The sequence below is a fragment of the Peromyscus californicus genome, unplaced genomic scaffold, assembly GCF_007827085.1.
Source record: "Peromyscus californicus insignis strain IS unplaced genomic scaffold, ASM782708v3 Scaffold_21__1_contigs__length_65335640, whole genome shotgun sequence".
Lineage (NCBI taxonomy): Eukaryota > Metazoa > Chordata > Mammalia > Rodentia > Cricetidae > Peromyscus > Peromyscus californicus.
The window spans coordinates 44,345,994-44,362,328 of NW_026294514.1; the positions used below are offsets into that span (position 1 = coordinate 44,345,994).

General features: G+C 41.0%; 1 protein-coding gene across 2 annotated transcripts in view; it reads left to right on the plus strand.

Annotated features, from left to right (window-relative positions):
* The window catches only part of Tmem232 (transmembrane protein 232), a 277,182-nt gene that overhangs the window by 113,688 nt on the left and 147,159 nt on the right, over positions 1-16,335 (plus strand). For both annotated transcript variants that reach the window (XM_052750220.1, XM_052750222.1), the window contains exon 11: positions 13,691-13,869. In XM_052750220.1, the coding sequence (XP_052606180.1) occupies positions 13,691-13,869 (179 nt within the window). The remainder of the gene's footprint in view (positions 1-13,690; positions 13,870-16,335) is intronic.

Sequence of the window (16,335 nt, forward strand, 5' to 3'; positions counted from 1 at the left end):
TGTCTTCTTCATTTTTTCTATTTCCCTGTTCAGGTCTTGGACTGTTTCCTTCATTTGTTTCATTGCTTTTTTTTTTTATTTTCTTTCAGTGCTTTATTGTTTTCTTCTACTTTATTTGTCCTTTCCTCTAGTTTTTTATAGCGTTCTTCCCATTTTTTTTGTCTTTTCCTCTATATAAGCCTCTACCTTCTTCATGATGGTATTCATAAGGCTGTTTTCTTCTGCTTCTTCCAATTTTTGATGTTCAGGTCTAGATGTTGGAGGAGGGCTAGGTTCTGGTGGTGCTGTATTGCTCTTCATTTTGTGGTATGTATTTCTGCCTTGACGTCTGCCCATCTCTTTGTGGTTCGTTCTTGGTCTTATCAGCGCACTTGGTTCAGACAGAGCTGACAGAATCAGGAAATCTCTCTCTCTCTTGTCCAGATGGGAGCTCTCTTGTCCAAATGGGAACTCCGGGGCAGGATGGGAACTCTTGTCCAGACAGGAAGTCCGGGGCAGGATGGGCGCTCTTGTCCAGAAAGGAAGTCCAGGGCAGGATGGGAGCTCTTGTCCATAAGGGAAGTCTGGGGGCAGGATGGGAGCTGGGGACCAGTCTCTAAGTCTCAGGAAGTGGCTGGGGTCTCATGCGGATGGACGTGGGGTCAGGCGTGGAGATTGCAGGGTCTGCCGGGGTCTTGGAGAAGGGGAACCTTCCTGGTAGGGCTAGAAGGGAACCTTCTAGCCAGAGCCTGGCGCCAAGTTGGGCAGGTCTTCCCCGGAGTGGCTGGTGCCCAGGGATGGGGTCTAGGCTGAGCCCCAACACTTACTTCTGGTCCAGAAGGGAAGTCCGGGCCAGGATTGGCTGGGGTCTCGGGCGGATGGGCGTGGCGTCAGGCGTGGAGACTGCAGGGTCTGCCAGGGGTCTTGGAGAAAGGGAGCCTTCCTGGTAGGGCTAGAAGGGAACCTGCCTGGTGGCCAGTACCTGGGGCCAAGTTGGGCAGGTCTTCCCTGGAGTGGCTGGTGCCCAGGGATCTCTTTTTGTTTTTAAATCATATCCTAAAGTACCTGCTGATCAGAAAGAATGATAAATAAGACAATTGATGAGAGATTTATGTAATAATGGGAGAGAGATGCAAATAGCAAAGACAGATGTAAAAAAACAAAACAAAACAAAGCAAAACAGTTCATTGGACATGATTTGGTGTCAGAAATTTTGCATGCCTGAAACTCAAGATGAGCATAGCTCTGTCTTTGAGTTCTGAATTTTAGAAAACTTATCTTTCAGAATCTCAGTCTACTCAGGAGTATAGATTTTGAGAGAGAGAAAGAGAGGGAGAGAGGGAGAGAGAGAGAGAGAGAGAGAGAGAGAGAGAGAGAGAGAGAGAGAGAGAGAGAGAGAGAGAAGAAGAGAAGAGAAGAGAAGAGAAGAGAAGAGGAGAGAGAGGGAGGAACATGTGTGAACTTGCTAGTGTGGACATGTATGTAGGGCCAAAAGTTGACACGGGGTGTCTTTCACCAATCACTCCCCACTTAGTTTTTGGGACAATGTTTCTCACTGAGCATGGAGTTTGTACATTAGGTGGACTGTCTGGCCAGTGACTCCACCTGTCTCTGCTACCCTCAGTGCTGGTGTGACAGGCTGTGCTGCCACACCCAGCTTCTTTCGGTGGGCTCAAGGGACCTGAACTCAGATCTTCATATTTGGACAGCAAGTACATTATCAACTGAGCCATCTCCCAGTCCGTGAAAGACTTTTCTGCTGTTGTTTTATGTAACATATAACATTTTTATTACTTTGCTTTACTTCCCAAGGTTGTCATTCAAAAATTTTTTTCTTCTTCCTCTTTTTGCTTTGGAATATAAAAGCTTGTGAAAATTATCTTCCTCTGTTGAGATAATGCATATCTCATGGTAGTATAAATTTAGTTTAGTGAAATTAAAAAAAAATCAAGGAATTAGGAGTCTGGCTTTTTTTTTTTTTTTTTTTTTGGTTTTTCGAGACAGGGTTTCTCTGTGTAGCTTTGCGCCTTTCCTGGAACTCACTTGGTAGTCCAGGCTGGCCTCGAACTCACAGAGATCCGCCTGGCTCTGCCTCCCGAGTGCTGGGATTAAAGGCGTGCGCCACCACCGCCCGGCTGAGTCTGGCATTTTTACATTTGTTTGTAAGAATCACAGTTGGTCCTGATAAAAATGAGCTTCTCTTATCCTTCTCAATGACAACTCCAGAAAATAATTATTTTTAATTAACAGATTTCCATAATTTACAGTTGGAAAAGATTATGAAATTTAAGTAAGGCAAGTTCCACTCACTTCCTTAATTATTCATGAACATTTTGGCTCCCTACTTGGCATCCTATTCCAGTCAACTATCACATTCTAATGAAAGAATCTGCTGACTTTTAGTCTTTGGCATCCAATATTACCTGCAAAAATGATGAGCATATTGTAAAGGATAGTTCTCTTTAGTTTATTCTGTTGCAAACTTGCTTAATATGTGTAGTAGTAATCAAATGTGGTTATATATGAAAAATAACTTTTGATACTACTATATTTAAATATATTATGTATGTATAATATCATTTTTATAGTTTAATAACATTCTGAAAAGTGATTATATTATGCAACCAGAACTGCAACCTTTATGTTCATAGTCTTGTCTGTCCCTGTTGTTACCTACTCTGAAGTTTGGGAGTCCTCAAGAATACCTCAACTCTTGACAGCAGATGCAAGCTTGAGGGGTCCCAGATTTTTTTGACACCTACTGGGTTCCTGGGGATCCCTGAGACAACTCTTGTATTGGATATTTTGTTGTGGAATAATCTTTTTGTAAACTGTGAAGATGTGTCATTCTGATTAGTTTAATAAAAAGCTGAATGGCCAATAGCTAGACAGAATTTTTAGGCACAGAGGACACTGGGAAGAAGAAGGGGAAAGTCACCATCCAGACAGAGAGGAAGCAACATGGACAGTATAGAATACAGGTAATAAAGCCACAAGACAAAAAGTAGATTGATAAAAATGGGTTAATTTAAGTTGTAAATCTAGTTAGCAAGAAGCCCAAGCTATTGGCTGATCTTTTATAATTAATAATAAATCTCCATGTCATTATTAGGGAGCTGGCAGTCCTGATGAAAAGGTCCAACTATAGTATTTTGTTAAAGAACTGAAACTACTTATCCTTCATTATGGAGGGATACGAATTAAAAGTAGTACCTCCCACCCCTAGTTAGCATGAAGCAGAGCTAGGGAGCATTGAAGCACTTACATTTCTACTGTCAGAGGACAGTGAGGTTGTATGGGTACATTTTCCTCCAGTAACAATGAGTGATAAGGCACTAAGAGTACACTCAGTTGGAGGAGGTTTCCCATGCCTTCTTATTCACAGTTTTATTGTACCTCTTAGACAGACAGCTTGCTGAATCTCTTGGCCCCGTCTCTGGCATTTCCAGAGGTTGAACTGATTTTTATGTGGCTCAGTCCCCTGTGCAAAATCATATTTTCAAATCACAGATTACCTATCCCAAGTAAACAGAGCCATTAAAAAGTTGCTTGTCTCTTTGTGTATGTGTGTGCTCATGCACGTGTGTGCAGGAGTGTATCATGGCATGCTAGTGGATATAGGAGAATAACTTGAGGAAGTTGGTTCTCTCCTTCCATCATATGAGTTGCTGGACTCAAAGTCACCACATGTGGCTTGGCAGCGAGTACTTTTGCCCACTGAGCCATTTCAATGGCCCTTCCAAATAAGAAGTTTTTTTTTCTAAACATGTAAACTGCCCCAGGACCAAAGCCTTTGCGTCCTCCATCTCCTATTGGGCACACTTCTCTGGAGTTCTTGGGACCGTTAGCTGAGCGTCACCTCTTTGAACCTTCCTTTCTCTTCTCGACATTGTCATGCTCTCATCGGTGACTCTTGTGGCACCACCATGAACTGATGCTGTTTTGTTTACTTTCTTCATATCCACGGTTCCCACTAGAATGATGTCTTCCAAAGGCACTGATGTAATTTTCACTGGTGTAGAGAAGAGTGGCGGGCAGAAAGCCTCGGCTCTGCATTTGTCAATGCATGGCTTGCTGGGGAGTCTTATGCATGCCTTAGTTTTCTCACACTGGTCTCACTCTTCATAACGTTTAATAAAGGTGGTGCTTTGGATTGCATCACGCGTTTGAGCTACCTTTCAGCCACGCTTTGACTTCACAATGTAGAACTATGTTTGTCAAAATCGCAGAGGCTGTACTCATACTCGCTCATGCACAGAAACATTTATATTCCATGTTTGCTGACTGTTTAGAGTCTGTATATCCAGAATGTCAATTAAAGGCTACAATGAGTCCAGTCACTAAAACAAAACATTATTATAAAAGGGAGCTCCTAATCCTGGCTGCCAAATGCCATGAATTCTCAATAAATTCTGAGAACTTACAGTCTGGTTCCTTTTTCTCCCTTCTCCCGGGCACTGCCAGCTTAACTGCACACACAGACTCTGCTTCTCTGTGTATTTAAAGTGACACATTTAATACCCGCCATAGAGCCTCCGATAGCAGGATGGAAGTCTGCCTTATGCTGTGGCTTGGTCCCTGGACTAGGAGTTTTGTATCAGGCATGTTTCACAGGAAGTGTCTAGATGTGTAGACGAGAAGGCTTTCTGTGACAGCTGCAGTACATGCCATCTGTCTCCAAAAGGTCTCTTCCATCATTAGCTGTCAGTACACTAGATGTAATAGTTGCTCCTTATTGATATTATCTATCAGCAATACTCCAGTGGAGTTTAAGCAGCTTACTTAAAAAAAATTACAAGGAATTTTCAAAAGAATTTTGAGTTTGAGAACACAACTATCAGAATATATTTTATAGATTTGTTATTGAGCTTGAGAACTATAAAACCAAATTATATTCAATACGATGTGAACTATTGTAATCTTATAAAATACTCTTCTTCAATTAAGAATTTAAATGTATGAAGAAAAGTGGTCTGTACATATTTTAATCATTCTTTTATAAGATCAAAAGGTTTGGAGATGGGCATGGTTGCACATCACTGTAAAGTCAGCTCTTTGGGAGACTAAGGGAGGAGGAAGATCAAAAGATTGAAGTCAAAAGAATAGAAGCCAAAGAACCACACACAGACACGATCGATTAGAATCGCCAGGTAATAAACTGTGGAATGTTGGATAACATCTATCAGAAGAGATGGGTGCTAGCTAAACAGCAGTGGCTTAAATAGCAAAATAAAATGGGAAACTATAAATCAGGAGAAAATCTAGTGTCCATCCCTGAGGGGCTGGTGTGTTTGAAAGCTCTTCCCTCCTAGGGAATCAGGAGTGCGACACCAGAGGGCAGCAGCCATGACAGAGGACTTCAGAAACTGTGCCATACGCATTCCTTAACAGACATTTTAAAGACCAGAGGAGGAAGAAGAAGGAGACAGAAGTTGTCCCCTGCACTGGCTGAGGGAGGAGAGGCCCTGGCACACCAGGAAGAACCTCCTTTCTAGGCACTCTACTAAAGCAATGATGAAAAGTCATTTCAAAACAAGGCCCTGCTTCAGGAGGCAGCTCGACTCTCTGTGGATTGCAGCCAGGCAAACCCAGAGCGAAGGCAGACAGTGAAACATGGACGACAGAATACTTCTGAGTTGTAGAGGAGAAAGATCATGAGAACTGTGTAGTATTCAGTGAGGTAGAAGCCTGGTTAGAGCCAGAGTCTGCAGGAGGATTGAGATGCAGTCTCCAATTCCATATGAGAGACACTGAGAATCTCCTGCAGGAGAGATCAGTATTCCGAGCCCGCCCTGTAGAGAGCCTCTCACTGATGGGCCCAGTCAGCATCTGGGACCTGACCTCCCACAGGTGTGACCAGCATCTGGCAGTCTAGGAAGAACACTGAGAATCTGGACTCCAAGCAGGCAAGAGACCACATTCGGATTCTGCACCCACAGTCATCCCTCTCCCCTTCTCCTATTTCTCAGCCCTATTTTCCACTTCCAAATATTTCTCTCTTTTCTCTGTTTCTTTACTGTTCCAGTACCAACCACTAGTCTTATTCTGTTTTCCCTTCGTTCACACACAGTAATTAATACCTCAGTGTACACAGTGCTACAAGCGTTCCTCTACTTTCCGAAATGATTTGAGCTGAAGAGGTGATCATTTTTTTTTATTTGATAGTCACTGCATTTTCATAGTGGCACTGTCCTTTGATAGTTGTTCTTACAGAGACTAATCTTCTCTCCTGGGAATACTGGATATTGATCCTGGTGCTGACGCTCTAACTAGTGAATTAGATCCCCAGTTTAGCAAAGAAAAATGAAAACCTTGTTCTACTCTCACCATGCCCCGCCTCCCCCTAAGCAATTTGAACATTGCAAACACTTCCAGTGAGTGAATGAGGGTGATTAAAAGGCATGTCCAACCAGTAATCTGACTCCATATGTGAAAATACCAATGTACAAATATGAGAAACATGAAAAACTGAAGCAATGTGACTCTTCCATGACTCACAGGAGTGCCCTCTAACGAGAGTAAATTAGTTGATGTTCCCGACAAGAATGTAAAACAATAATTTTAAGTTTGTTCAAATAAATCTAAGAAGCCACAAATACACCCTTGAATGAATTCCAAGAGAACATAAACAACAGGAAGGAAAGAAGAAACGGATATGAAAGTGGAATTCAATAATGACATAGAAATATTGAAAAAAATCAATATGAATGACTGGAAGTAAGAAGTACAGGATGTCGAATAAAAAAGCTCTGCAGAAAGGCTCTGCAGCAAAATGGATCAAAGGGAGACAGAATACAGGACTTGAAGACGAGGGAGATGAATGAGAGTATTCAGGTAATGTCAAAGTTAGATTAATAAGAAAGTACACACAGAACATATGAGATTTGCAGGACACTATGATCAAACCAAGTTTATGACGTGTGGACACAGAAATAGGAAAAGAGTTTCATGTAAAAGACATAGAAAATGCCGGGCGGTGGTGGCATACGCCTTTAATCCCAGCACTCGGGAGGCAGAGGCAGGCGGATCTCTGTGAGTTCGAGGCCAGCCTGGTCTACAGTGCGAGATCCAGGAAAGGCGCAAAGCTACACAGAGAAACCCTGTCTCGAAAAACCAAAAAAAAAAAAAAAAAAGACATAGAAAACATTTTTTTAAAAAGCCACAAGAGAAAATTCCTCAAGTCTAGGAGATACACACTGAGGTACAACCGACATTTAGATTCCCAAACAGATAAGAGGAGAGTAGAACCTGTCCATGGCAGGTTATAGTTAAAGCACTAAATATATACTACAAAAAGGAATATTGACAGTTGCAAGAGAAATACCAGATCACAAAGGGAAGCCTAGCCGAACAGCAGCAGATACCTTAACAGGAACTCTATAAGCCATTTAAACTATTGTATCTCAGTCTCTGAAAGACAACACTTACCGTTCCAGACTAAAATATCCAGCAAAGCTGTCATAACTGAAGGATCACCAAAAGATTTCATAGTGAAAGCAAACAAGGGATCTATAAATAATAAGCCAGTTTTACAGAAGACGCTGAAGGAATCCTTTGGACTAAAGAGAAGCACGTTTATGGGGCAATAGGAAAGTGTAAACCACTTTTAAAGACTGAAGAACAGTTAATAAGTAAAAAACAAACACCAAGCACTAAATAACCAACAAGACAGCAGAATGAATGTACACACTTTAATAACCCTAAATATCACTGGTTCCCTTTCGTCAATCAAAAGACACAGACTGGCGGCTGGATTGTAAACAACAAAAAGCAGGGTCTCTGTGTACTCCAAGGAATGCATCTTACCACTGAAGACACTCAAACTCAGGGTGAAAGAGAGTTTGGGACAAGGCACTGCAGGCAAATGGAACAACGGAGCAAGCACGTGTCACTCAAAAGCCTACGTAAGAAATCCAACAAGTCAGTACATACTATGGAGTAAATAGGCTAATGAAAAGGAACAGGTGGTTCTGAAAAGCAGTACAAATGAAGAACAATGTTCAACCATCAAAAAGACGCAAAGTCAAGCTTTGCTGGCGTTATCTCACCCAGTCAGAAAGGAAGTCAATTGGGAAAACAACAAGAGAGTATGGACTCCTGGCGGGACTATCACTACTCCAGTCACAAAGGAAATCAGTGTAGAGGTTCCCCCAAACTAAAACCAGATTTGGCATATAACCTAGTTAAACCACTCTTGGGTATTTATCTGAAGAACTCTAAGTGAACATGTGTAGAACATACTGGCACATATGTTCATCACAACACGGCTCACAGTAGCTGGTTCACATAACCTAGATGTTCATCAGCAGAGGGATGGATAAAGAAAATGTGATATACAGAGGACATGGGAAACTTTTCATCATAAATGTTTACAGGAAAATGGGTGCAACTGTAGGTGATTGTGTTACATGAGTTAAGTCACTCTGAGAAAATCAAATACTGCCTATAACCTTTCATTTGTTCTTCCTAGACTTTATATAGATCCATAAAATCACATATGCACAGATGATATGAAATTAGATGTAAAACTGTATGAAAGAACAAAGGGAGGGAAGATAAATGATTAGGTAGATGTGTGGCAGGGAATATGCTCAAAGTATATCCTATACTTGTGTGAAAATATCCTTCTGTAGCCAGGAAACATGTGTAGTGAATACACAGCAATGAGAGTGCTGTATGGCAAATGTGTTGCTCTGATTGGTCAATAAATAAAACACTGATTGGCCAGTGGCTAGGCAGGAAGTATAGGCGGGACTAACAGAGAGGAGAAAAGAAAGAACAGGAAGGCAGAAGGAGACACTCACTGCCAGCCACCACCAAAACAGGCAGCATGTGAAGATGCTGGTAAGCCATGAGCCACGTGGCAAGGTATAGATTTATAGAAATGGATTAATTTAAGCTATAAGAACAGTTAGCAAGAAGCCTGCCACGGCCATACAGTTTGTAAGCAATATAAGTCTCTGTGTTTACTTGGTTGGGTCTGAGCAGCTATGGGACTGGCGGGTGACAGAGATTTGTCCTGACTGTGGGCCAGGCAGGGAAACTCTAGCTACACAAAAGCTAAATTTTTTTTTTTTTTTAATGCTGCAGACATCCTCCTTTTATGTTGCAAGATCTGCGGTGTCCCAAAGGCCCATGCGGTGAAGGCTCAGTCCTCAGCCTGCACAGTTCTGGGAGATGTTGAACCCTAGGAAGTTGGAGTTAGTTGAAGGGAGCAGGGTGGTTAGGGCTTTCCCTGCAGTAGGCTCTCAGGACTCCAGTCCTTTCCCGATATCTCTCTCTGCCTTGCTGCTTCCTGGCTGCTGTGTGGTGAGCAGCTTTGCTCCGGGATGCATTCCTTGAAGTTCTGCCTCACTGTAGATCAGAGCACAGCAGGCTACCTGACCTCAGGTGTGAGCAGCTGAGACTTGGAGCCAAGGCGTCTTCCTCCTCAAGAGAAACAGCTGTAGGTTATGTTGGGTGATCTGGTGAGACCTTCTCCCAGAGTCTAAACACAGTTATGGGTGGTGAGTCACAAAAAGAAACATGGAATTCGGGAGTCAATAAGTAAATAAGATAGGAGTTAAACTCAGGCATAGTGGCATCCACCTGTTATCCCAACAGAACGTCAATCAAGTTTTCAAAGCCAGCCTGGATTATATGAGACTTTGCCTCAACAAACAAACAAACAGACAGACAGACAGACAAACAAACAAACAAGCAAACAAAACCAAAACCCCCAAACCAAACCAAACCAAGCCAAAAAAACCCAGAACAGAAAAACCAGAAAACAATTTATCAATTAAAAATGAGTTAAAATCTATAGTAAACGGTCCTTTTTTTGTGACTCAAAGCCTTTTTCATATCTGGGGAGACTCGGTAGTCATGAGCACTTGCTATCCTGTTGGGCAGCTCACAAATGGCTGTATGTTCAGCTCTTAGGGGTCTGACCCCCTTCTCTGCTCTTCACAGGCTTCTGCGTGAGCACACAAACATGCACACCACATGCTTAAATAAAGCATTTGCATGAACACATGCATAAGCGAAAACAAAGGAAATCTTATAAAACCCTTTCTCACCTGAGACTCAGTTTGAAAAATAACTTAAATATTCAACATTGGGACAAATGTTGATGCTGCCTCAGTTGATGTAGGTGATTTGCCACCAGGCCTGATAACCTGAGTTTAAGACCTTTGACCCACATGGTCGAAGGAGAAAACTGGTTCCCTCAAGTTGTCCCCTGACCTCCACATGCTCACCATGGCATGCATATGCCTACAAACACACACACACACACACACACACACACACACACACACACACACACACTAAACAAACAAATGAACAAACAAACACAAAATGTAATACAAAACAAAACAAAAACAAAAACAAAAAACCCAATCCTCTCAAAATTGCCCTTTACCTGTAATAAATGCCAGTGTTCTCTTTCTGCTGGTATGCAAAGCAGTACTGTAGCTAGAGTTTTCCTGCCTGGCCCAAAGTCAGGACAAATATCTCTCATCTGCCAGTCCCACAGCCGCTCAGACCCAACCAGTAAATACACAGAGACTTATATTGCTTACAAACTGTATGGCCGTGGCAGGCTTCTTGCTAACTGTTTTTATATCTTAAATTAACCCATTTCTATTAATCTATAATTAATAGAATTATTAATTATAGTTGCCACATGGCTCATGACTTACCGGTATCTTTACATCTGCTTTTCTTTATGGTGGTGGCTGGCAGCGTCTCTCTGTCTCAGCCTTCCACTTCCTACAATTCTCATCTCTCCTTGTCCTGCCTGTACTTCCTGCCTGACTACTGGCCAATCAGTGTTTTATTTATTAACCAATCAGAGCAACACATTTAATATACAGAACATCCCACAGCACAGTACCGTTCATGTCTTTCTTCCTACATTTCTTCCAGCCATGTTTTAAGGGCTATGTGCCACCAGAAGCCGGACTCCTCCTTCATCTTTCCACCTTTTCCTGACACTCTTCACCTCATCTCCCAAACTGACTCCTTCACATAATGGCATCATTTTTTGCAAGTAATTTCATTGTTGTTTCTGTCTCCTAAATTTAAAAATGTGCCTCTCCTTTTGCCTTCTTACTCTCTACTCAAAGCAAAGACTTCATTAGGTGCCCTCCCTGGTATTCAGTGTCTGAGTCTTCCTCTCCAATCTCCTGCTGCCTACCACAATAAGGACCTAGATTATCTCATTACAACTCCTGTCAAGGCTACCCAGCTCACTGATCGAAGAGATATAACATTGCATAGAACAAACACAGAATTAATTATTCCTTTGCTGAAACACCAAACATTACATAGGATACATAGGATACCATTTACTGTTAGCTACTTTACAGCATCTGTATGGATATGAACTCTCTTCTTTAGCCCTGTGTGAAATCCTCTCAGTCATCTTCACTCTTCTCTCTCCTTATAACTACGTCTCCGCAGGAGTCCTATTACTGGGTCAACTAGCCTAATTCTCTTCAGCACAATTCCGATTTTGTCCTCAAAAGCACTGTGTTTTAAGCAGCACCTTAATCCTAAACAAATGGAGACAGTTTTCACCATACCTCTTCTTGTATACTGTGTTGCTATGATGCTGAGTGCTAGGCATGTCAGAGTGAATCAAATAATTCCCATCTTCCTAGAACGATGGATGACACGCACGATTACAATGTGATATAAACATAATTTTGTGAGGGAGAGGCAGAAACTAACCATGAGGAATCAGAGTTTCTTAACAGACCATGAGCAGAAGAGTGGCTAGGAAGCAGCTGAAGTGTAGATGTACTGTTGGATGGATGGAATTACCGTTAAGTGAAAGGAACGATTTACATTAACCGTAGAAGATAGAGTTAAGTATTTACTCAAGAACCCCAGTATTTGTGTGACTTTTCTTTTTGTAGTGTGATTTGCAAGTGGGATGGGAACGAATGAGGGGTGATGGATGTATTTTAAAAAGATGTAGTAACAGGACAGAGCTATTGTTGCCTGGCTCTCCAATTTGGGATTTACACAGAGACAAATGATATGCCATGGATTAGTAATAGCATTTTAATCTGCAGTAAATGTGAATACAAAGGCAAGTGGGAATCTGGTATATCATTTATTTGCAGTGCTGACTTTTTAAAAATCATGTATCTTCCTACATGTAGCCATGCTCCCACATCCTTCTCTATCCTTTCTCCAAACTACCCTACTTAACCAGGTTGTGTAAGTAAGGTCTTGCCTTCTCCAAACTCCCTTCCTTACCCTGCCAGCCCTCACTGAGAGTCTTGTTCTGGCAGTCCCAATCTATCATCTTTTCAAGGAGTTATTGCTCTCTGAATCCTTAAAGTAAGTCACTGTAGTTCCCCAGAGCTGGTCCACTGCCCGAAGCCACTGGGTGTTTATCTCCCAAGAAAGAAAACATACAATTAAATTTGTGTTTCTTGATTATATTCTGTTTTTGTAGTGAGAAACATTGCTATTCATTAATGGGCTCATTTTCTTCCCCAGTTACAGAATTTTGAGCCCCCCAGTCCCTCAGTCGCACATAATTTAGCTGACAAAGGGACGAGGAACTCTGTAAAGGCCTTGTTGACTGCAGCCTCCTGTTGGCACGTCTGTCTCCCTTCTCACCTCCATACCAGTGAGCTAGAGGGTGAAGGATGGACCTTCAGGGTGGGGTGAGAAAGGTTCCGTTCTTCAACTTCCGTCTCAAATTTCTAAAATGTGGACACACTTTCTCTTTCCATGTCCTAGTCTTTTACTTAGTTTTTGTACCTTGTCGTCTTTTCTTTCCCTGTCAATGAAACATGTTGAGTGGAAAGAAACGTTCTTGACTGAAATGGGGCATGTACTGCATGGCACAAACTGCGTAGCCCCTCACCTGTTTTGTCTCATCAGCTGTGTGACAGTAGGGGACCTTCTGAACGAGTTGACGTCACATGTTTCCTTTTATGTGCTAAATATAGTAAAGTCTACATAACAGAATTATAGTGCAGATTAGAATCCAGACATAGTTGGCATGCCAGTTTATGCCAATTAAAATAATAGTTATACTCTGTTGTTTATTTTGAGACAGGATTTCACTATGTAGCCCTGGCTGTCCTGGAACTCTGTAGACCAGGCTGGCCTCGAACTCACAGAGATCCACCTGCCTCTGCCTCTTGAGTGCTGGGATGAAAGGTGTGTGCCATTATGTCTGACTTTTTAAAGTAATAATTATTCTTATTGGAGTTTTGAGATTTAAAAAATCTTTCATTTTTGTGAAAGCTTATTCTTTTTCTTTTGAGAATTTAAGTTCTTTGTATAGGCTCAGTATTTCCATAATGTTCTTTTACTACATTTAGTTTATCTCTCCTTGAACACTGTATTATCATTTTATTATTAACATCTATTTTTCCTGTCTCTACCTAAGTCAGAATTATCCATGTTAAGCATCATACATAGAAAGATAGCATAGTGAGGTAAAAAGAGTAATTTAAGAATAAATGAAATTATTTCACTCTTACTAAGGATAATCTTGAGAGTAGAACTTAATATAGTTCAATTCCTAACTGTTTTGTGGCTTTTAGGTTGAGGAGTGTTCTAAATTTCAATTTCCCTATATTAACTAGCATTAATTTTATCAATGTGAATAAAATAGAATTTGTCTTTTTCTTCATGCAACTAGAAGCATATTCTCAAAGAATTATTATCATCATCATCATCATCATCATCATTTTTGCAGGTGCTAAGGTGATCTGGATTGGATACTATGGCATAGTATATAACCTGGTGAAGATGTCATGGGAACTTCAGGGTGATGAAGAACAGGATGGACTTAGAAACTTGATATGGCAAACACTCCAAAAGATAAAGGATTATGAGCAAGATCCACGAATCCAAAGCGCACTAACTATAGCCCATGTAAGTCCACAAACATGTCTTTCTGTTAGCAGGAGTGAGGTTTGTCAGGTTTCTATGAAAATTGAAATTTCCACGTCCAGTGAGCAGAAGTGATTCGTCATTGAGAGCATGGATTTTAGAGTTTCGTTCTTGACTATTTTTGTTTAAGGATGAGAGGTGAGCTCTCGAGGACAGCAGAAAATGAGAGCCTTGAAACTTTTAGTGTAAGCAGAATTAAATAAACATAAGAGACCCAGGCCACAAACAAACAAACAAACAAACAAATGAAAGAGCCCAAGCAAAACTAATGCAACCATTGAATTTGGATATGGTGAAAAGTTCTGACAGATGTGCAGTAGGTACATACAAGGTCATAGTTTTTCCCCTCTTTTCAGAAAACAAACAAACAAACAAAAATGGTGGAGATGCATGGTAAGTAATAGGTGTTTCAGGAGCATTATTACATGTACTTCTGACTTGAGGCTTCTTTCTGGGATGGGAGGTGGAGTAGATGAACGCAGGCACTATTTTCCATAAGGAGCTGTCTGAGAGGTCAGCTGTCCCTTGTGATTTCTTAGAATTTGTAGAGCATCCGTCCAGGTCCTTCTGGCTTTTAAAGTCTTCATTGAGAAGTCAGGTTTTAGCTAATGGATCTCTGTGTTACTTGGTCTTTTTCCCTTGCAGCTTTTAAATATTCTGCTGTATCTATTTAGTGTTTTGATTGTTATGTGTTTTGGATAATTTTTTTTTGGTTCTGTCTATTTGGTGTTCTGTATGTTTCTTGTACCTTGAAAGGCATCTTCTTCTTTAGGTTAGGGAAATTTTCTTCTATGATGTTGTTGAAAATAATTTCTGTACATTTGCCTCAGCTTTGTGTCCTTCTATTCCTATGATTTGTGGATTTGGTCTTTCATAGTGTCCAAGATTTTCTAGATATTTTGTACTTGGATTTGTTCATATTTAACATTTTCTTTGATGTGGTATCCATTTCTTCTATCTTGTTTTAAAATAATTTATTTTTATTTTATGTGCATTGACATTTTGCCTGCATGTACATCTGTGTGAGGGTGTCAAATTTTGGAGTTATAGACAGTTGTGAGCTGCCATGTGGGTGCTGGGAATTGAACCTGAGTCCTCAGGAAGAGCAGTCAGTGCTCTTAACCACTGAGCCATCTCTTCAGCCCTCCCATTTCTTCTATCTTGTTTTCAATGTCTGTGACACTTTTTCATGTCTTATACTCTTTTGGTGAGGCTTACCTCTAAGCTTTTGTTTGACTTCCTAAGTTTTTCTTTTCCAGTTTTATCTCAGTTTGGGTTTTCTTCAGTAATTTTATTTTTACTTTCATGTCTTGCACTCATGCACACATCCACACGATCCCATACACCATGCACATACACACAAGTGGCTTTCAGATGGACCATAAGAGTATGAAGAAGTAAAATTTAGGGAAAAAGTTTAATCTGTTTGCAAAAAATTAAAAAGAGATTAAGAAAAATGGAGTAATAGACTATGCAATAAAACATATAAAATTGATTCATGCAGAAATTGTTCTTTGGAGTAAAGTAAAATACACAATTTGTAAAACAGGTAAAAATTGGAAAATCAGAGAAATGTTCATCACAAAAACTGGAGGGGTAGATGGAATAAAACTCTAAGAAAATAATTGTAAAGCAATGGCTAGAAGGTCTTTTACAAGTTTATGCTAGTGTATTCGAAAATGCAGAGTGGGAAGGATGGTTTTAATGTCAACTTGGCACAAATTAGGATCGCCTGAGTAGGGAACTAAACCTGAAGCAGTGTCCTGATTGGCTATTGCTGTTGTCCTTGGTCGCTTCCCAGGTAAGTCCCTATTGATGAAGACACCACGAACTTTGGACACAGGACTCTGAGGACCTGATTTGAAAGTCTTCTCCTGGGGGTAACTTTTATAGTCCTAGAAGGTGCTATGCAACCTGTCAAGGGGGTAGAACCAAAAGTTCTACACAGCTGTGAAGCCTTAGGACCACAACTATGGCCAGCAAGGCAAGATTTCCCTAAAGATGCAATAGTGGCATTCATATCTTGGTGCTACCCAACAACCCTCTAATTGGACTTAAGGCTTACTTAACAGGAGCAAAATCCTTCCTGGTACTGGAAACATAGCCACCTACGTGAGGCTAGCGAAATCATGGACATAGAAGAGAGCATACTCCCATCAATTTACTACACCAGCACATGTCCTAGCTGTATTCTAAATACTCACCCCATCATCAGCATAGCTCCCAACTCTCACCAAAGTAGCTTTTCTTTGCAACAGACAGAGCTCATCAGAGAAAACCATAACTGGTCAAAATACAGAGAAGAAGTGATGGTGTGATGGCAAGGCCCACTGGATACCTCTGCAACACAATTCCCAGGGTTCCGGGAGCATCAAAGATGAGGGGAAGAAAAAATTGTAAGATCCAGAGGACCAGGAAGTCTGCTGTAAGATTGCTTCTCTTAGAAAT